Here is a 20,693-nt window from a genome sequence, read left to right as displayed (position 1 = left end):
ACATGTTTCAAGTAGCAGTTTTTTCCTTCATAGTGGTATATAAAATTAGGGTGCATCTTCAATATAGTAAAATATTGCAGAGTGTTTTCATTGTCTTTCAGCTCTAAGTATTTCATAATCTCTCTTCTGGTTTTTTTTTCTTTTTTTTTTACCTCAATAGTTTTTAGTAATATGCTATTCCATTTCCAGATATGAGATGTTTAGCTATTCTTTTGTTCCTTATGTCTAGTTTTATTACTTTAAAGCCAGACACTACAGTCTATATATTCTTAAGAATTTATCAGGACTTCTTTCTGTCTTCAGCCTTTCTGTATCCTTGTATTTTAAGAGTGTCTCTTGTAGGCACACAGAAACATGTTGCTCTTTTGCTGCCTCCTAGTCACTCAGCATCTGCCATGGTTAAAAGCCTGGACTCAGAAAGTCACATGGTTGTGAGTAAGAACCCAGATGCACCATATTTGTGCTCAGACCTTTTCCCAGGTGCTTTCTATTTCTGAGCCTCCCTCTCTTGCTCAGAGAAGTGGGGGCTAACAATGCCCACCATGAGAACTCTGCAAGAGTCAGGTGAACTCATGGATGTGCCTGACACATGAGAAGACTCGGTAACATTGAGTCAAATCCGACTCTGAAATTCCTTTTCAAAAAGGGGCATGGACTATTCAAACAGAGGGCTTCAGTATCTCCCTCTCTGCCTTTTTTTTTTTTCTTTTTTTCTTTTTTTGGCCGGCTGGCTTGCAGAATCTTAATTCCCCAACCAGGGATTGAACCTGCACCACAGCAGTGAAAACACCAAGTTCTAACCACTGGAACTCCAGGAAATTCCCCCTCTGCCTTTCTTTATGTTGAGGACATGGGAGCCTTGGCCTAGTTTGTCTTCCAGGGCTTTGGGGAAGAGCAGCAATTAATGAAACGCTCTTGAAAGTGTTATAAAAAAAAGTACAAGAATAGTTGAACCCACTTGTAATCCAGAGCAGGCAGGGGGGTGAGGGAGAAGCAGAAAATAACCCTCTTTCTTTGCTTTTATAGAATGCGGAGAGCAGTTTACAACAGAAGAATGAAGCCATCACATCTTTTGAAGAAAAAACCAATCAAGTTATGTCCAGCATGAAACAAATGGAAGAAAGGTAAACACTTCCCCCGGCAGATATTCCCTAGAAGGTGCTGGGCATTATTTGGGCCTGGGGACTTACTCAGAGTCTCTCAAAAGTACAGACAAGTTAGGATGACTGTCCTTCAGGTCCCCAGCAAGGGGACTGGATTCCCCAGCTTTGCCTAAGCATGTATTCATTTAATCAACCTTAGGGCTACATCACATTGTCCTCTCGGGGGGTTAGAACTATCCAGTGAGCTCAGATTTAAATATCAGGTTAGGACTTCCCTGGTGGCGCAGTGGTTAAGAATCCACCTGCCAATGCAGGGAACACAGGTTCGAGCACTGGCCCAGGAAGATCCCACACGCCGTGGAGCAACTAAGCCCATGTGCCACAACTACTGAGCCTGCGCTCTAGAGCCCACGAAACACAACTACTGAGCCTGCGTGCCTATAGAGCCTGTGCTCCACAACATGAATAGCCACAATAATGAGAAGCCCGCTCACTGCAACAGAGAGTAGCCCCTGCTCGCCACAACTAGAGAAAGCCTGCGCACAGCAATGAAGACCAAACGCAGCCAAAAGAATAAATAAATAAATAAATTTTAAAAAATAAATAAATAAACAAATATCAGGTCAGAGACTTCGCTGGTGGTCCAGTGGTTAAGACTCTGTGCTTCCACTGCAGTGGGCACAGGTTCAATCCCTGGTTGAGGAAGTAAGATCCCGCATGCTGCACCAAAAAATAAAAATTTTTAAAATAAATAAGTAAATGTCAGGTCAGTAGGGGATCAGAATAGGGTCAAAAAATAGACTAGCATAGGGCTTCCCTGGTGGTGCAGTGGTTGAGAGTCTGCCTGCCGATGCAGGGGACACGGGTTCTTGCCCCAGTCCGGGAGGATCCCACATGCCATGGAGCGGCTGGGCCCGTGGGCCATGGCTGCTGAGCCTGCACGTCCGAAGCCTGTGCTCTGCAATGGGAGAGGCCACAACAGTGAGAGGCCTGCGTACCGCAAAAAAAAAAAAAAAAATAGACTCGCACAAATACAGGTGACTGATTTTTTTACAAAGGTGCAAAGGTAGTTCAATGGAGAAAGGATAATCTTTTCAGTGAATGATATTGGAACAATTGGATATCCATACACCAAAAAATGAACCTCAATTTATACCTCACACCTTTAAACAAAAGTTAACTCAAAATGGATCATAAATCTACATGTAAAACTTAAAACTGTAAACTTTTAGAAGAAAAAATAGGAGAAAATCTTTGTGGCCTTGGGTTAGACAGAGGGCTCTTAGACATGACATAAAAACATGATCCATAAGAGAAAACTTGATAAATTGGACTTTATCAAAATTTAAAACTTTGTTCTGTGGAAGACACACTTAAGAGAATAAAAAGACAAGTTATAGATTTGGAGAAAATTTGAAAATCACATATCTGACAAAGGACTTATATCCAAAATATATAAAGAATTCTCAGAACTCCACGAACAATCCAATCTAAAATGGACAAAGGACTTCCCTGGTGGTCCAGTGGGTGAGACTCCATGCTCCCAATGCAGGGGGCCTGGTTTCAATCCAGGGATTGAACTGGGGATCCAGGGATCGATTGGGCAACTAGATCCCACACGCATGCCACAACTAAGAAGCCTGCATGCCACAACTATGAGCCTGCATTCCGCAGCTAAAAGATGCTGTGTGCCACACTAAAATTCAGTGCAGCCTTAAATAAATAAATAAATAAAATTTTTAAATGGACAAAAGACTTAAACAGACCCTTCACCAAACAGGACATATGGATGGCAAATAAGCACATGAAAAGATTGTCAGGGTAGCAGGATACAAGATTAATATACAGAAATCTGTTGTATTTCTTTACCCTAACAATGAAATGTGAGAAAGAGAAAGTTAAAAAAAAAAAAAAAATGCTGTTGAAAACTGCATCAAAAAAAAAAATACCTAGGAATAAACCTAACCAAGGAGATGAAAGACATACGCAGAGAACTACAAAACATTGATAAAAGAAATTGAAAATTGAAGATGATTCAAAGAAATTTAAAGATATCCCATGCTCTAGGGTTGGAAGAATTAATGTAGTTAAAATGACCGTACTACCCAAAGCAATCTACAAATTAGCCATGACATTTTTCACAAAACTACAACATATAATCCTAAAATTTATGTGGAACCACAAAAGACCCTGAATTGCCAAAGCAATCCTGAGGAAAAAGAACAAAGCTGGAGGCATAACCCTTCCAGACTTCAAACGATACTACAAAGCTATAGTAGTCAAAACAGCATGATATTAGCACAAAAACAGACATATGGATCATTGGAATAGAGAGCCCAGAAATAAATCCACACACCTACATCAATTTATCTTTGACAGAGGAGGGAAGGATATACAATGGAGAAAACACAGTCTCTTCAGCAAGTGGTATTGGGAAAGCTGGACAGCCTCATGTAAATCATTGAAGTTAGAACACTCCCTCACATCATACACAGAAATAACTCGAAATGGCTTAAAGACTTAAATATAAGACGTGACACCATAAAACTCTTAGAAGAGAACATAGGCAAAACATTCTCTGACATAAATTGTAGCAATGGTTTCTTAGGTCAGTCTCCCAAGGCAAAAGAAATAAAAGCAAAAATAAACAAATGGGACCTAATCAAACTTACAAACTTTTGCACAGCAAAGGAAACCATAAACAAAATGAAAAGACAACCTACGGACTGGGAGAAAATATTTGCAAAATGATGCAACTGACAAGGGCTTAATTTCCAAAACATACAAACACCTCAAATGACTCAATAACAGAGAAACAACACAATCAAAAAATGGGCAGAAGGGACTTCCGTGGTAGCATAGTGGTTAAGAATCTGCCTGCCAATACAAGGGACAGGGGTTCGATCCCTGGTCCGGGAAGATCCCACATGCTGCAGAGCAACTAAGCCTGTGCACCACAACTGCTGAGCCTGCACTCTAGAGCCTGGGAGCCACAACTGCTGAGCCCGTGTATCACAACTACTGAAGCCCACGCACCTAGAGCCCATGCTCCGCAACAAGAGAAGCCACCATGATGAGAAGCCCGCACACCACAACAAAGAGTAGCCCCCACTCACCGCAACTAGAGAAAGCCCGTGTGGAGCTACAAGTACCCAACACAGCCGTAAATAAATAAATAAATACAGTACAATACAATACAATACAATACAAAAAATGGGCAGAACACCTAAGTAAGCATGTCTCCAAAGAAGACATACAGTAGGACAATAGGTACATGTAAAGATGCTCCACATGGCTAGTTATTAGAGAAATGCAAACTGAAACTACAATGAAGTATTACCTCACACCTGTCAGAATGGCCATCATCAAAAGTCTACAAATAAATGCAGGAGCGGGTGTGAGGAAAAGGGAACCCTCGTACACTGTTGGTGGGAATATAAATTGGTGCAGCCACTATGGAAAACAATATGATGGTTCCTTAAAAAACTAAAAATAGAGTTGCCATATGATCCAGCAGTCCCACTTCTGGGCATATATCCAGAAAAGATGAAAGCTCTAATTTCGAAAGATATGTGCACCCCAATGTTGATAGCAATACTACTATTTACAGTAGCCAAGACATGGAAGCAACCTAAATGTCCATCAGTAAATGAATGGATAAAGAAGATGTGAGATAAATATATATATATACATATATACACACACACACACACACACTCACACACACACAATGGAATATTACTCAGCAATAAAAAAGAATGAAATAATGCCACTTGCAGCAACATGGATGAACCTAGAGATTATCATACCAAGTGTAAGTGAGTCAGGCAGAGAAAGACAAATACATGATATCACTTACATGTGGAATCTAAAAATGATACAAATGAACTTATTTACAGCACAGAAAGAGACTCACAGACTTAGAAAACAAACTTATGGTTACGAAAGGGGAAGGGGAGGAGGGATAAATTGGGAGTATGGGATTAACAGATATACACCACCATATATAAACTAGATAAACAACAGAGATTTACTGTGTAGCACAGGGAACTATATTCAATATCTTGTAATAACCTATGATGGAAAAGAATTGGAAAAAAAAGTATAGCTGTATATATATATATATATATATATATATATATATATATGTATTTTATAACCAAATTACTGTACACCTGAAACTAATAAAATATTGTAAATCAACAATACTTGAGTTAAAAAAAAAAAAAAATGTTCAGCATCAGTAGCCATTAGGGAAGTGCATGTTAAAATCAATGAGATGCCACTGCATACCTATTAGAACAGCTACATATTTTTATAATGACAGTACCAGGTGCTGGAGAGGCTACAAAGCAACTGGAACAGTCATACATTACCAGTGGGAATGCAGAATGGTACAACCACTTTGGAAAACAGTTTCTTAAAAAGCCAAACATACTCTTACCATATGACCCAATAATCCCACTCCTGGCTGTTTGCCCAAAAGAAATGAAAACTCATGTTCACCCAAAAACCTGTACACAGATGCTTATAGCAGCTCTGTTCATAATTGCCAAAAACTAAAAGCAGCTCAGATATCTTTCATCAAATGAATGGATAAACTGGTACATCTATGCAATGAAATTCTACTCAGCCATAAAAAGGAATGACCACTGATACACACAAAAACTTGGATTGATCGCAAAGACATGCTAAAAGAAGCCAGTCTCAAAAGGTTATATGAAGTATAATTTCATGTATATGACATTAGGGGTGGAGAGAAGGTGTGACTCAGAGGGGCAGTGCCAAGGTGTTTTGTGGGGTGATGGAACTATTCTGTATCACCTGGTAGAATGGATTATAGTAATGGTTACATGAACTTATGCCTGTGCTAAAACTCCAGGAACTATTCACAAAAAGGAGTCAATTTTACCATATATTAATTTTTAAATGTAAAAGAAAGCCAACAAGAATATGCAAAAATTATATGGTAAATGTGAGGAATGATCCTTTCCTTACAAAGATTTGGTTCATTTGGTCTAGGTTACAGCACTCAGAGAGGGCAAGGCAGGGGGCCGAGGAGCGGAGCCACAAGCTGCAGCAGGAGCTCGGCGGGAGGAGCAGCGCTCTGCAACAACAGCTCTCCCAGCTGCTGGAGCAGTGGTAGGAGCCCTGGCGGCAGCAGGTGGCTGAGTGGTGCAGGAAGGACTGGGAAGGCCATCTCCCAATTGGGGCAGTGTCCCAGTGTCCACTTCAGAGGTGGCCCCTGCAAAGCTAGGATTCAGATGAGAAAAGAGACGTCTATTCCCTGTTTCACGAATGAGAAAAACGATTGCAGGGGGTTCAGTATAGTCCCCAGGGCTACTCAGCTGGTGAGAAGGGCATCAGGATTTAGCTGCGGTTCACTTCCTACCCCTCTGTAGCTTTCTATTTGCCCCCAACCCCCCAATATCCTCCATTGTCAGCTGGCTCTGGGTTGGAAAAAGCAAGATAAATGTTGCAGAATAAACGTCTCTTTTCCTCAGCTGTCCATCTCAGTAGAGGGTTCTGTGTGTGTGACCCCAAGTGTTAGAGCTCTTTTCCTCCCTCTCCATTCGCATAACTGTCAAGTGTGTGCCTGTGCCTGCTTTCCATGACATGTTCCTGGTCTTTCCTATGGAGGTGCAGATGGCCCTGCGGGAGAGGGAACCTTATTTCCATGCTTGTTGAAAGGTCTAGATGCTCACGTGGCAGTTCAGATTCCTGTGAATCCCCCGTTTCTTGAGTGGTGACCTGGGTTGTGGATTGTGGACCTCCATGAAAATCTCTCATTGAGACTAACTCAAGTTCATTTTGCGAAAACAGCTCAAGTCTAGAGAAAGAGTTGAAATCAGAAAAAGAGCAAAGACAGGCTCTTCAGCGAGAATTACAGCATGAGAAAGACACTTCCTCTCTACTCCGAGCAGAGCTACAGCAAGTAGAAGGATTAAAAAAGGTAAGGCAGACTGTCTTGGGGAGAAAAAGAGCTTCTAGCATCTGCAAAAACTCCTGCTCAAGAGCCTCCCAGTGGGCAAGTGAGCCACATGCATGACTCGTGAATCCGCAGCTGCAGGGTCAGTCCCCGCTGTGCGCCAGCCAGCTCCAGGCCTGGGACGGGCCTGGGACACTGTTCCCACATCTGCTCTAGGAGGAAGAGGCAAAGACACATCATAATCCAGTGAGCAAACCAGAGAGACTCGATAATGAGAACAGTGAAGAGAGTAAAACAGTAAAATGTCCCCACACTGGCATGGCGGGTGGCCTGGGAAGAGAGTGACAGTTAAGCAGACAATTGAATGCTGAACAAGGGCCAGCCATGCAGAGCCACCAGGAAGTGTGAGGGTCTGTCGCAGCAAAGGAGCAGAGAGAAGGGCTGTGTGGCTGAGGTGTGATAGCAGAGGAAGGAGGGCTTGAGCAGAGGCCTCAGGCAGCCTTCCTGCACCACACCTTCCCTGGAGGAGGATCCCTGCAGCGGGGGCAGTTCCCAGACCTAGATTTGGTCTCGTTGAGCATGGTAATGGGTACTGCTGCAATTTGAGAGAAAAGCCCTTTGATTTCCATTGGAAAGTACCTAGAGGCCCTCATGAGAGAGCCTGCTAGGCCCAGTGTGGGGATTGCTTCCTCAAGAGCCACTCCGGCTCAGAGGTGGAGGAGAGAGGACTTCTAGAAAGTTTTGCCGCATGATGGAACATGCCCCCTTCAAAATACTTTGATCTAAGATTTGAATTACACACACCCCTGCAAAAGAAACAAAACAATGTGTCTAACATTGCTGGGAAGCCTCAGCATGCCCCTGTGAGCCTGTGTTAATAGGCTCTGGAGCACAGGGCCCAGGAGCGGGCTAAGGGGGAACTGCCACCACTCAGGCCCAAGCCCCGCTGCTGTCCCGGGGCCAGCCCTGAAAACCCAAGTTACTTTTCTGGGTCTTTGTCTCTGCCCTTGCCAGCCTTTGTCCTCAAGGTGTGCTGGCCCCAGATTACAAAGTCATCAGCATCATCCCCAGCGAGCTTCACTCCATGGCTCGGGGCCTCCAGAAGGGCTTGCCACTCTCGGGGCCATGAAAGAGATCCCAGATCTTGGCCTTCATCAGCCTTGCTCATTCATTCTCTGGAAATTTTGACCAGCCCTTTCTGAAAAACAGTTTATTCCTAAACTAGCTTGCCCTGATACAAATCTGTCTTTTCATAGAAACTCAGATAGGCAAAGCCTTTTTTGCACTGTGAGGGTCTGTTTTGAACGTTTCTCGCCCCACGTCACTGTTTGCACTGCAGAGCCACTCCTGAAGTGCTTACCCTTCCAGTTGCCCATTCTGGTGAAACATGAGGGAACCTATGAAATAACCCTGTCTTGAAGAAGGTTAATACAACAAAACTGTTTCTTGCTCTTGAAAAACATTCCAGGGACTTCCCTAGCAGTCTAGTGATTAAGACTTGGGGCTTCCACTGCAGGGGACACAGGTTCGATCCCTGGTCAGGGAATGAAGATCCTGCATGCCTCGCAGAGTGGCCAAAAAAGAAAAAACACAACAGAAAAAAAAAAAGAAAAACATTCCAACCTGCTTGTCACTATGATTACTAAACCTTAAAAAAAAAAAAGACTTTCAAGTCTGTGTCAAGCACCTGGTTTGTTCACTTTAGGAGCTGCGGGAGCTCCAGGATGAGAAGACAGAGTTACAGAAGGTTTGTGACGAGCAGGAACAAGCCCTCCAGGAAATGGGTCTGCACCTCAGCCAGTAAGAACCCCACTCCCCTTGTCTGCCGCCTCCATTAGGGCCACTAGGCCTTCCTCCCCCTGGAGAGTCACACCAGCCTACCCACTGCATCACTCAAGCCCCAAACCTGTGTCCTCTTGTCGGAGGAGGGAAGGCCAGTCGGGGAGGCCTGCCAGCTATTCAAGGGTGACGCCCCCACACACACACTAAACCCAGGAAGTGAGGCGCCAGGGACACAGCACTGGTTTGGGTTAATTAATTCATCAAGAATATACTTTGCTAGTGACTAGAACCCTCATGTTCACAAACTTAGCATCTGTGTCCCAAGGGAACAAGATGGGTGATGAGAGGGTTGTGTGTTTAGCTCCAGAGGGAGGACTATGGCTTGAGAATGTAAGCCTGCCACAGTGCAAGTATGGTGACCACTGAACCTCTCTTGAGACTGGATACTCACATCTAGCAGAGTCTGTCTGTCTCCAATGGTGATGCTGAAGGAGTGCAGACCCTGCTGGTTCTGTCTCCCCTTCGACTTGACAGCTGTCCTCCCTGGTGTGCCAGTCCTGCCAGGTTGCTCTGGACAGTCTGATAGGTCACACTGCAGATTGTGGAACTTGCCTGTTTGTGTGATGATTGCATTTTTAAACCCAGTGTGTAGGTTTTTCTCTTTGAGTCAGGACTCTTGGTTGCCAGTGACAGATATCAAACTCACACTGGCTTGCTTAAGCAAAAAAGTCATCAGGAATCAGTCTCTACCTCCCAGCTCTGTCTGTCACTTACCTCACAGGTGGGTCTGGCCCACATGGGGGCAGTGTGGAACCCAGCAGAGCTGTCCATCAGAGAAACGAAAGTTCCTCTTTCCCCATCACTCACACAGAGACCCCAGGTTGACTCACTGCTCCCACCTGAGTCCTGATGCAGGCACAGTGGGCAGCACAGCCCGGGCTCAGGCCCAGTACAGAAGACACTGTGACCAGAAAAGGACCAGAGATAGGAAATAACGTGAGGATAAACCAGAAACTAGACACTAAAGTAGTCCACACATGTGCACAACCTTAGGATTTTTCTGTCTGGAAAGTTGGAAGGTTTCAAGCAGTGCTCTGGGCTGGCCCACAAAAGTATGAAGAAAAACAAGAAAGGAAAATGTTATGACTCTGATGGGAATGTGGTCTTTTCAATAGTTTGACGGGAAGATGTTGCCCATTCGCCATCCTCTCCCACTCACCCTATCTTTCTAGATCAGCCCAGGGCTGCTGGTCCCTTGTGCCCTGAGGGCTGCCTGCCACCTCTCAGGCTGAGTGCCCTGTGCTGCTGCCCCCACCATGGGGAGAGCTCCTGGAGAGTGGGCAAGGCCAGGTATCAACCCCACACTCAGAGCACAGGCCAGGTCTGAGGGCGTCCCTGAGACTAATGAGAACCAGATGTGGAGGCTGGCGTGGTGCTGGCTTCTTGGATTTGCAGTGGTGTTTAGACAGATGGAGAGGGAGGTGTCCTCGGGGTGCCCTCCCCCCTTCTCAGGTGGCTAGCCCCACTTTTTCTCCTGCCTGTCCTCTTCATGTTGGACAGACAGCAAACAGAGTTAGAGACACACTCCTAGTAGGCCACAGGCCTCAGAAAAGCGGACAGGCTCTGGTCTTGAAAATGCACCCCTGCACTTGGCAGCCTCCCAGCACTGCTGCCTGACCCAGCTTCAGAATGTCCTTCACAGCCGGGTTGTGTAGGTGTTGCCATGTCAGGGATACATACCACGGCAAGGCTAGTGCTTTCTCCCCTCCTCCCTTCTTTTTGCAAGCCAACACCAGATGACAGAGAAGCCTGTTCTCAGATGCCTCCACCAACTACAGGCACAGCTGCCCAGTTTATCTTGGAAACATCTGGATTCTTTTCAAATTGTATTTCCCAGGAAAGTTATTATATGTTGAGGCTGCCATCTTGACCTTGTCCATCCCAGACAGCCTCTGGCCCTGTCAGCCCACTGGCCTATTTCTGCAGCCAGTCAGGGGACAGAAGGAGCACCTCCAAGCACTCCTGAAGGCCACAGGGGTTTTTCTTTTAAAGGCCTTGATGTTTGGTTTCCTAATCCTTCCCTAGAAGTCTAGCCTGTGTCTCAGAGGCCTGCCTCTCTGGCACTTAGATTAGGCACTAATCCAGTGACAGTTTAGGCTAATCTCAGCTTTTAAAAAAAGGCTTTGACAAATACATATGTTTCGTTTTATCTGGTTTAATTCTTCCAGTTTAGACAATGTTCAGTCCTGTCTTTTATGTGGAGAACTAAGGAATTATTCTTGCACTAACAAGAATGGAACAAGGGGACTTCCCTGGTGGCGCAGTTGTTAGGATTCCCAATGCCGGGAGCCTGGGTTCGATCCCTGGTCAGGGAACTAGATCCAGTATGCATGCCACAACTAAGAGTTCGCATGCCACAACTCAGGACCCCACGAGCTGCAACAAAGGAGCCCACATGCCGCAACTAAGATCCGGTGCAACCAAATAAATATTTTTAAAAAGAATGGAACAAGAACAAACAATCATGCCCCCTGAGCCTGGCCTTTCTAGACAGAGCAGGCAGGCAGCAGGAAAGGGGCTGGTGAGAGGCCTACAGATTCAGGTTCCTGCCATGGGGGAGCCCCCCTCCCCCGCCCCGACTTAAAGCACATGTCACACTCAGGAATAGTTGCCCAGAGAAGCCAGACACATGGGCTTTTATGAGATAATTCTCAATTTTTAAATGCTTGCAGCTATTTCAAAGTCTTTTTAAATCCTTGCCAATTCAACAGCTTGTTCTTAGGCCAGATTCAGTCCACAGGCTCAGCCTCAGACTGCGCCAGACAGGAGCCAATAGTGAGATGACTCTGGGATTATAAAAAGGTGGAGAGAAACAATTTTACAAGAACTCATGTTATCACACTCCTCTCTTACAAGTCTTGTTGACTTTACAAACCCAAAAAGGTTTTGTGGGTTTACTTCGAGTTTGAAAGCCCCTCTAGTGAGGCTGTGAATCTCTTTCTTTCTCGCTCTCTTTTTTTTTTAAGGTCAAAGCTGAAGATGGAAGACATCAAAGAAGTAAATAAGGCACTGAAGGTACTGGATTATTAATGTTATTAACATAAGAATCACTACTCGTAGCTATTAGCTTGTGCTAATATCCTAGCATGCTCTTAGGTTTTCTCACAAAAATCAGGTGAGAATGTGTGGTTGATTGGTGGTTCTTGTCACTTATTTACAGATAAGAAAATGCTGCTCAGAGCCATGTAACTTGGCTGAGATGATGATGCTGCAAGTGGCAGGGCCCAAGCTGGAACCGAGGTCCTCTGGTTCTGGTTTCTCTGCTGTCAGCTGTAGTTTGACATTAGGCCTAGATCATAGGTACCCTAATGAAGGAAATGAAAAGATCCAGGTATTTATTTTTTAATAGTGAGAGTAAGACCTTTCCCTCCAAGTGAGGGGCCAGAGGCCCACTAAAGTGCCCTGTGCCATTTCTGGGAACCACTTAAGCCCTGAGCTGGGCCAAGTTTCTGGACCATTTTGGGGAGGGCAGAGTGGCACACACAGCTTAAGGAGAGCAGGAACATGTGGTCCAGGTGACCCCATGCAGTACCAAGCTGGGGCTGAGAGAGTGGAGAGGAGGGTGCAGGAGCTCCTAGCCTTCAGCTTCAGCTCTGCTGTGGCAGCAGCGCACAAACACCCTCTTCACAAGGCACCCTCCAGCGTATGCTAGCGCAGAGATCCTAATGCCTCTGACTCCCAGGGCACCTCAGGTCAGAAGCAAATTGTCACAGTAACTAACAGCAGCCTGGACTTGCAGTTCACATCAGTTTACTGTATCCTCCCTTGTAGACCGAAAGCTCCTTGGATGTCATTGCTGTGAGCTGTTTATCTTTGTATCCCCTGCACTGCACAGAAGTGTGCACAAAACGTCAGCTGACAGTGCCAGAGGGAGGATAAAAATCATAAAATGGGACTCTAGAGCTGCGTGGAACTAGTGAACCCAAGGTTGAAGACCTGGGTGCGGTGCTGCAGCTCCCAATCATAAGATCTGTCATCAGGAAAGTGGTGGCCAACAAAAGCCAAGGAGCCCTGAAAGTACACAGGGCCCTTGACCCCTGACCACCTCAGTCCCTGAGGCTGAATAAATCGCATATCCTAGTTTTCCCTTAGAAAGACCTCCAAAAGCATCTCTCTAAGCCTCAGTTGGCTCCTCAGAATGGAGACATCTGCCTCCCACGATGCCCTGAGGACTGGGGGTCAGTGTGTATGGAGAAGGGCTTCCTGTCTCCACAGCATGTTGCCTTCTGTCTCACGGTGGGGACTGTTGTCACAGATTTTCTAGTCTGGCTGACAGGGTTGGCCCCTGTTCCTCCTGCCAGTTCAGGAGGCACTTTGGATAATGTCTCAGCCAGGGCTGGAGTTAACCAGATCCTGATTCTGGTTACCTCAGCCACAGGGCATTTATTGAAAGGGGGTGGGTGAGTCTCAGGTTAAGGGAAGGCTGGAGAATCTGGCTTGAGGACTGGGGGCAACCTGTGGAGACCAGGAAGCCAGAGGGCGGGCAGGCTGCAGCACATGAGCTCCAGCTGTAGTCAGGGTGGGGGACAGTCCTGTGAGGCCACTTCTAGTGGAGAAGAGGCAGTCCCGCAAAAGCAGACCAGGTGCTATTAGGAAGGGACAGCAGATGCTGGGTTGAAGGATGAACACAGCTAAAAGGTTCATCAGGAACCAAGCCATAAAGTGGGATTCTGTGGTGTTCTTTCCTCCTCAGGGCCATACTTGGCTGAAAGACGATGAAGCCACGCACTGTAAGCAGTGTGAAAAGGAGTTTTCCATTTCCCGGAGAAAGGTATGTGGGGTAGCCCTGCACTTGCTCGCCCAGGGGCTGAGTTCGTGCCTTGCCTGGGCTCTCCTTCCTCTGGTTCTGGAAAAGGCCTGTGGGCATTGTGGCATTGTGTTCATGCTCACTGGTCTGCTGGCCCATGCAGACGACCTTCCAGCCTGCCCCCTTTCAGGGACCCCAGCCGGTAAGTTACAGGGCTTGTCTCCATCACAGTCCTCTCAATGATTTGGGAGTTGGGGCTGCTTGTTTGCAGAAATGGTCTAAGTGTGTATATCAACTGAAAATTCTTTGGAAGCAATAGGACCAAAATCTAAGTTAGGCAAAAACAGAATCTATGGGGAACCCATGGGCAATTTAAGTCTCAGGACAGGCATCCAAGTGGCACCAAAAGGTAACTGGCAATCTGGCCAGGGCACTTGCCCCCAGTGAATGCCTGTGTAGCCTGCCTTCAAGTTCCGGAAGAGAAGGTCTTGGGCCCAGCCTTTGGTCCAGGGTTGACAGGGCCTTTATTGACCAGTTGGGCAGGACAGGGGCAGGATATAGACCTCACACAAAATAGAGCCTTTACTAAGGTTCCCCACACTGAATGGCCCAGTTCGAAGTCCATTGTCTAGCCTGACTGGGGGAGTGGGGGGCAGTTGGCACAAGTGATGTATAGAGGGTTCTTGTCTTGGTGTCTGCCATGTGCCCAAGGTTGAAACTGCAGCCCTGTTTACAAAAGCAAGATACCCTTCTCATGAGGGGCTGGCTAAAGAAACCTTGGGTCACCACCATGGAATGTAGCGATTGCAGAGAATGAACCCAGGCTTTCTAAGTAGCACGGACTACCAACTCAGTAAGAGCTGTCAAGTCCAACAAAACACAAAGAAAAAGAACTTTAACTCACCCCTCCAAAATTCCATGGATTTTACAGGAACATAAATGTAGAAACAAGGTCTACAAGAACCCATTCCAAATTGGTACATGCCTCACTGATACATGAGGGAGGGATTTTAAAGCATTAAACTTTTAAAGGTCAAACTCGAGCGGGTGTGCAGACCCAGGCAGCTCAGCGTGTTCTGAGCCTGAGTTCTTTTCCATCCTCTAGCACCACTGCCGAAACTGTGGCCACATCTTCTGCAACACGTGCTCCAGTAATGAGCTGGCCCTGCCCTCCTACCCCAAGCCAGTACGTGTGTGCGACAGCTGCCACACGCTGCTCCTTCAGCGCTGCTCCTCCTCCACCGGCTCCTAAGGTGGGGGCATCAGCAGGGCCTGCTTTCTGGACCAGTTGCCAGCCTGTCTTCATGGGCATGGGCAGCCTCAGAGCAGTGCCAAACTCTTTGGGTCTCGAGGTGGCCAGGGACTTGGGAGGTTAGTTTCCCAAGAGAACAAGATCCTCGCCTGGGCTGCTGTCACTCTGGAACACAACATGCGGGAACCAGAAACTGCGCGCCTCTCCTTTCCAAATTGTATGGATTCAGCTCCTCTGGATTGAAGTTCTCCCTTGACGCCACTGGCTTTGGTTCAGATATAACCTTCATGATTTTGCTATTGCCATTTTTCAGTTTCCAAAGAATTTAACCTATTTTGCAGCAGACCCACTAGTGAATCAATTCCTTTCCCTCCCCGCTGCCCCAGCATGCCTTCCCTGCTTCAGAGTCAAGAAATCTGCTATTTCACACCCTTGTGAATATCCATCATTAGCCCTGCAATAAAATCATTTATTTTTCATAGTCAAGAAATTTGCTATTTCACACTCTTGTGAATTAATATCCATCATTAGCCCTGCAATAAAATCACTTATTTTTCAGAGTCAAGAAATTTGCTGTTTCACACTCATGAATACCCATCATTAGCCCTGCAATAAAATCATTTATTTTTCATTCTGGTGCAGAAAATGAAGGAGAGCTGTGTCAGCTTCACAGGATGCCCAAAGCAACCCCCATTTCAGGACGAGGCCCTTGGTGAGGGCGACTGCCTTCGAGGTGAAGACCTGAGCCTGCTGTGTTCTGGGGTGCAGGCTGCTCTGCCCAGTTGAGCCCAAGGACAAGTTGGGCTGATAAGTCCAACAAGCACAGAGAAAGTACCTGTCACCAAAGCCCAAAAGTCGTTCCCTTATATATTTGGGTTGGCCAAAAAGTTCGCTGTTTTTCCTAACATCTGACAGAAAAACACGAATCTGTATGGCCAGCCTCTAAAACTGTGTGCCCAGCTCCAAAGTTGCATTCATTCCAAACTACAGATTTTTACAAGGTTCCAAAGAACCACAATGTTTCTAGAGTTCAAGTTTCTAATTCTAGTCCCTTTTCTTCCTCCAATAAGGCATGTTTTTCAACAAAGATGTTCCTTGTGAAAAACTAGAGGACCAGGGGAAGGAACCCTCCTTGTGTCTAATTCCCGAGACATGGAGTAACTCAGTAAAGATCTCTCAGGGGCAGCAGCTGAACAGCAATGCTCAACAGTGCCTCCCCAGAAAATTACCAAGTACAACACTCCTGTATCCCCAACGCAACTGAAGGTATGCACCCAGCCTTCAGAGCGCGTGTGGGCAGGGCAGGCAGACTGCAGGGCCCTTCACGCATACCCTCACGCAATGCTGCCATCTACAGTCTGTAAATAACGACTATCATTCCACACAATTTTTCAGAGTACACTCACCATACTCACCTCACCCAAGAGGAAACCTTCAGCAGTCACAGCAAGTAAAAATGTACACATGTGGCTTCAAACAGCACAAGCCTATATTCACAGCTCCGATTCTTAATTCTAACCTCAATACAGTGAAATTTTCCTATTAGAGGGATGAATGAGTGGCAATTCCCAAACTAGTGTTAAGTATCTGAAGGGAATCCTAGAACTACACTTATAAGAACTGCTTACTACTTTCCTAAGCAAATGTCACTCAGTTCTTATATACGATAATGGTTTCAATTACTGATTTAAATGAATCATTTGTTCTCCTAAAGTACAACTTGGTATTCTACTTCAGAAGCTTTGTAAATAAATGGAATAATGTCGCTCTTAAGTAGTTTTGATCTTGAGGAATGAGGTAAAAAGGTTGAAACCTCAATGTGAAAGTTCTCTAAGAGCTAGCTCCTTCTAGAAGATACCCCATATAAACAAAATTCAAAAGATGCCATCAGACTAGGAAGAGGCAGCTCTAGTCAGCCACCCCTTGCCTCTGGCACTTCCTCAGCCATGCTCAAAAGGCTTCCATGGACATGCATAGCATGCAGTGAGGAGACTTCTGCCTCCCCCTTGGCTTTGTGCAAGTGCTTAGCAAGTCAAAGGCAAAAATTCAGATCAGATCCTGTGCAGCCAGGCCAGACATACAAGCCCTTCCACAGGGCCCCAGAGCTACGTTTACCTTCAGTTGCACTGGAGGGAAGAGAGGTCTGAAGACATCTACAAAACGGCCACAACTGCAGAGCCTGTCTGCCACAGCCAGAGACGTGGGCCACTGTTCACCTACGCCCCAGGCAGGAATAGATCACCAAGAAACAGTCCACATGACACTGAAGCACAGACAAGACAAAGTGCAGTTTTTAAAAGGAAGATTTATTCAACAAGTTTCACTTAGCGCAATACACCTAAAAGGAAAATCACAATACAATGAAAAGATTTAAATCAAGGCCTCAGAATTTCAAACAAACACCAAGACCAAAATCCTAAAGTATTGGTATTGCGTCTCAAATTTTCCCCATTAACTTAAAAAAAAAGCTTAAACTTACGTGCCATAGAGGTTATTAAATGAAACTAGAATTAACAAACATGCCAAATGTTTCACTTTTAATTGTAGACACAGCTCCTATACTGAGTTTCACAAAAAAGCATGTCTTTCAACAATGCATCCAAACAGTGTTCAATGTAATGTGGTGTAAGCAACATTTAACATAATTCAACTGCTTTAACCTAAATACACCTACTGCTTAAGTACATCCTACAATAATATAACTAACTTGAGAAAAGCTGAAAATTATTTAACAGTAACAGATTACTCAACCTAGTTACATCCTAAATGAATGTTTGTGTTCAAAAATACTGAACCTTAAGTCTTTAAAACAATCCTGATTTCCACTTAGAGTAAGCATAAACCACAAGTTTGTATTGCAAAACTGTTAAAACTTAAGTTTTGTTTTTCTTTTAAAAAATGTTGACCAAGAGTCAGTGATCAGGATCAATTACATTCCCCATCCACCACTCATACTGGACATGCTAGACATCCCTCCCATTCCGTTCACTCCCATAGATGCTCGGCTTCCACTACTGTAGTAGCTGCTGTTCACTGTTCCTTGGCTGCCTGCAAAGAGATCAATTTGACAAGTCAGGATAAGTATCAGATTATCAGTCAACTAAAATATAGCATTCCAAGAAAAAGTTTAAAAAGTATACGAGTACAAATGGCTGCTGTCCAAGTGGCGAGAAGCATGTTTGGGAAAAGGGACTCCCAACTCCAAACAAATCTCAATTAACCCCTTTTCTCTGCAGTACCAACTTGCCAGACTCTTGTGCTACCATTTAATTGGATGCTTCAGGATCAACGTGGAAAATTAAGTTTAAAGGAAAACTAGTGTTTTTCAAAAATTGCAAAATTACTTCATGTTGTTTTTAAAGCTAAACAAAGCATTTTAAAAAAAAATTTACCATAAACATTCACAATGTGTCCATCGAATGGCATATATGAATAGGGAGCACAGGGGCAATCTCTTGCTTTTCCTATTCATGGCGGGCAGGAAGTGAGACGACGAAGTTGGACTAAAGGCAACTCACTGTGCCCAAAATGGCAGCCTCCATGGAGTTAAATCAGAGCCATTGACTGCTATAGAAAGTGTTACTACAACATATCAGTATTTGCTATTGGGAATTTAAATTATACTTTTCGAGAAAATATTTACCTATGCAATGTTTGATTGAAAATCACTGGAGTTTTCCTGTAAAACTTGGTCTGCAAAAGGATTTTGTAGGGTAAGACTATAATACCAAAATCACCATTCTTTAGACCAATTGAAAAAATAAATTAATAAAACCAATCCTAGGTTAACTGACTAGTAAATACGGTCCTAAACCCAACCACCATTCTATTATTTAAAATTCTCCCTCCATCTAAAATGGATTTATTGCTAACAAAAAGACAGAAGAAGTGAACAATTTTATTTAATGTTTTAACAAACGGAAGCAGATGTTTTCTGGCTCAACATTATTTAAAGTTGCAATAATGACTATTTTGAATTCATAGAATACTTCCCCCTCCCAATGATTGATTCTGAAAGTTAAGCTATTTGAACAGTTATATTAGGATCAAGAGCATACATTTAATAACCCAATTTCACCAAAAAGGAGCCTGAATATTCCCAACTAAAGAAACCTGCCTGAAACTTACTCAAGTATATAAAAAAACACACTTACCATATCCACTCATGCTGCTCTGGCCACCATAGCCGCCTCCATAACCACCACTCAGCTGCTGGCTGGCTGGGCCGCCATAACTGGACTGGTTTGCTGTTAAGTTAAGAGAACATTAGAACCTTGTTCCTTATGTAATGTGGTACCTGGTGGTACCGGGCTTGTAATTCTAATCTATTATTTTCCAGTCTTGATCTTACATCACTATATATAACCCTCTGTGCCCTCCTCCTGCCTACTGTCTATGACCAGACTACCTTTCTATCCATCATTTGAGCTAGTCAAACACTTATAAACCACAAGGCCAACAGCATACACATCAGCAGGACTGAATCCACGTTTCCTTAAGTAGAGGCATTTTGACAAGACCTTATGAAAATGCTTAACTGGATTTAGTGGGATTTCCCCCCATAATTCGATATATTAAGGGTAGGTCAATACACAGGTATCACTAAACACCTGATTATGCCCCAAAATTTATTTTGATCCTGCGCTTTTTGCTAAATATTACTTTTAGATTTATACTTCATACTTATAAACAATTCAACTAGTTTCTTTCTGTAGTCCCCTCCCCCAAAAGTACTTCAAACTTGTTATCTAACAGTTTTATGTAACAACGATTTAAGGCACACATACTATTCAAATCAAAACTTTTCTTTGCCTAAATTATGCTTAACTCCTTATATATAACTTAACTTATATAATTGACTTATACAGATATAAACGTTTTGGTTTTTAAAAAAACTAACGATATTTACACAAGCCCATGCCTCCCATCATTTGGCTACCATAAGCACCACCGCTTGCTCCTGCTGTAGAATTCAAGAAGAGTTCTACATATCTGTGTTCTGAAATGAGAGAAAAGGTATACAAGGTTAGCTTAAAAAAAGACACTAAAGTGATATTTACACAAACCCATGCCTCCTAGCATTTGGCTACCGTAAGCACCACCGCTTGCTCCTGCTGTAGAATTCAAGAAGAGTTCTACATATCTGTGTTCTGAAATGAGAAAAAAAACAGTTGAAAATGTTTGTTGGTGAAAGAAAAAGATAAGCACTTTTAGTTCTTTTAAGTAGATCTGTGAACTATAAATACTTTTAGTAAAAAAAAAAAAAAATTCTAGCTGCTTCTCAGGTGATTTACTTTATGCAAGTTTCAAAAAGCAGTCTTAAACATTCACCTAAATTGCTTTGTCAGTTAAGCATATACCTTAGTCAGTGTTATCACAAATTTTTTAATCATACCAACTTTAAAAACCCACACACTTTTTAAACATCCCGTAGAACCCTATTATTGGATTACAAATTTTTCTCATCCTTACTATTCCTTTATCGTAATCAGTCACACAACTACCTATAAGAGACCTGAAGATCCTTAAATCACACTTACGCATATTTGCTTTGTCTTTTGACATAGCTGCCACAGCATCTTCATGAGTTGCAAACTCGACATCTGCTTCACCAGTTACTCTGCCATCGGGACCAATTTCAATATGTACTCTCACAGGGTTGAGTGGTGAAAAAAACTAAATATAAGGTATTTCAGAGAATCAAGTCAAATATTGTTACAGGAAACAAAACTTTAACATGCTGCTTCACTTAAGTAGAATAAGAACCATGTTTTAAAAAATAAATAAATAAATAAATAAATAAATAAATAAATAAAAGAA

General features: G+C 44.0%; 2 protein-coding genes across 15 annotated transcripts in view; one reads left to right on the top strand and one right to left on the bottom strand.

The window, feature by feature from the left end:
* Positions 1 to 15,476, top strand: part of RUFY1 (RUN and FYVE domain containing 1) — a 56,253-nt gene extending 40,777 nt beyond the window's left edge. Inside the window, exons 12-19 of one of the 2 annotated variants that reach the window (XM_024765161.1) lie at positions 1,027 to 1,124; positions 6,126 to 6,245; positions 6,927 to 7,056; positions 8,738 to 8,832; positions 11,841 to 11,889; positions 12,035 to 12,205; positions 13,568 to 13,645; positions 14,727 to 15,476. In XM_024765161.1, coding sequence (XP_024620929.1) covers positions 1,027 to 1,124; positions 6,126 to 6,245; positions 6,927 to 7,056; positions 8,738 to 8,832; positions 11,841 to 11,889; positions 12,035 to 12,205; positions 13,568 to 13,645; positions 14,727 to 14,873 — 888 coding nt within the window. In that variant the 3' untranslated portion in view covers positions 14,874 to 15,476. The remainder of the gene's footprint in view (positions 1 to 1,026; positions 1,125 to 6,125; positions 6,246 to 6,926; positions 7,057 to 8,737; positions 8,833 to 11,840; positions 11,890 to 12,034; positions 12,206 to 13,567; positions 13,646 to 14,726) is intronic. The other variant, XM_024765152.1, reaches the window with a different exon arrangement.
* A 1,682-nt stretch (positions 15,477 to 17,158) lies between these two features.
* The window catches only part of HNRNPH1 (heterogeneous nuclear ribonucleoprotein H1), a 9,603-nt gene continuing 6,068 nt past the window's right edge, over positions 17,159 to 20,693 (bottom strand). For 5 of the 13 annotated variants that reach the window (XM_024765170.1, XM_024765178.1, XM_024765177.1 and 2 more), the window contains 4 exons: positions 19,964 to 20,023; positions 19,783 to 19,872; positions 19,028 to 19,120; positions 17,159 to 17,921 (listed from right to left, as the gene is read on the bottom strand). In XM_024765170.1, the coding sequence (XP_024620938.1) occupies positions 17,803 to 17,921; positions 19,028 to 19,120; positions 19,783 to 19,872; positions 19,964 to 20,023 (362 nt within the window). In that variant the 3' untranslated portion in view covers positions 17,159 to 17,802. Of the gene's footprint in view, positions 17,922 to 18,516; positions 18,567 to 19,027; positions 19,121 to 19,782; positions 19,873 to 19,933; positions 20,024 to 20,693 lie in introns of all 13 variants that reach the window. The other 8 variants (XM_024765219.1, XM_024765233.1, XM_024765242.1 and 5 more) reach the window with 8 other exon arrangements.

This window comes from Neophocaena asiaeorientalis, unplaced genomic scaffold, assembly GCF_003031525.2.
Source record: "Neophocaena asiaeorientalis asiaeorientalis breed wild unplaced genomic scaffold, Neophocaena_asiaeorientalis_V1.1 scaffold241, whole genome shotgun sequence".
NCBI classification, from domain to species: Eukaryota; Metazoa; Chordata; class Mammalia; order Artiodactyla; family Phocoenidae; genus Neophocaena; species Neophocaena asiaeorientalis.
Note: the sequence above shows the minus strand (reverse complement) of the source record. Positions and strands in the feature narration are given on the sequence as shown.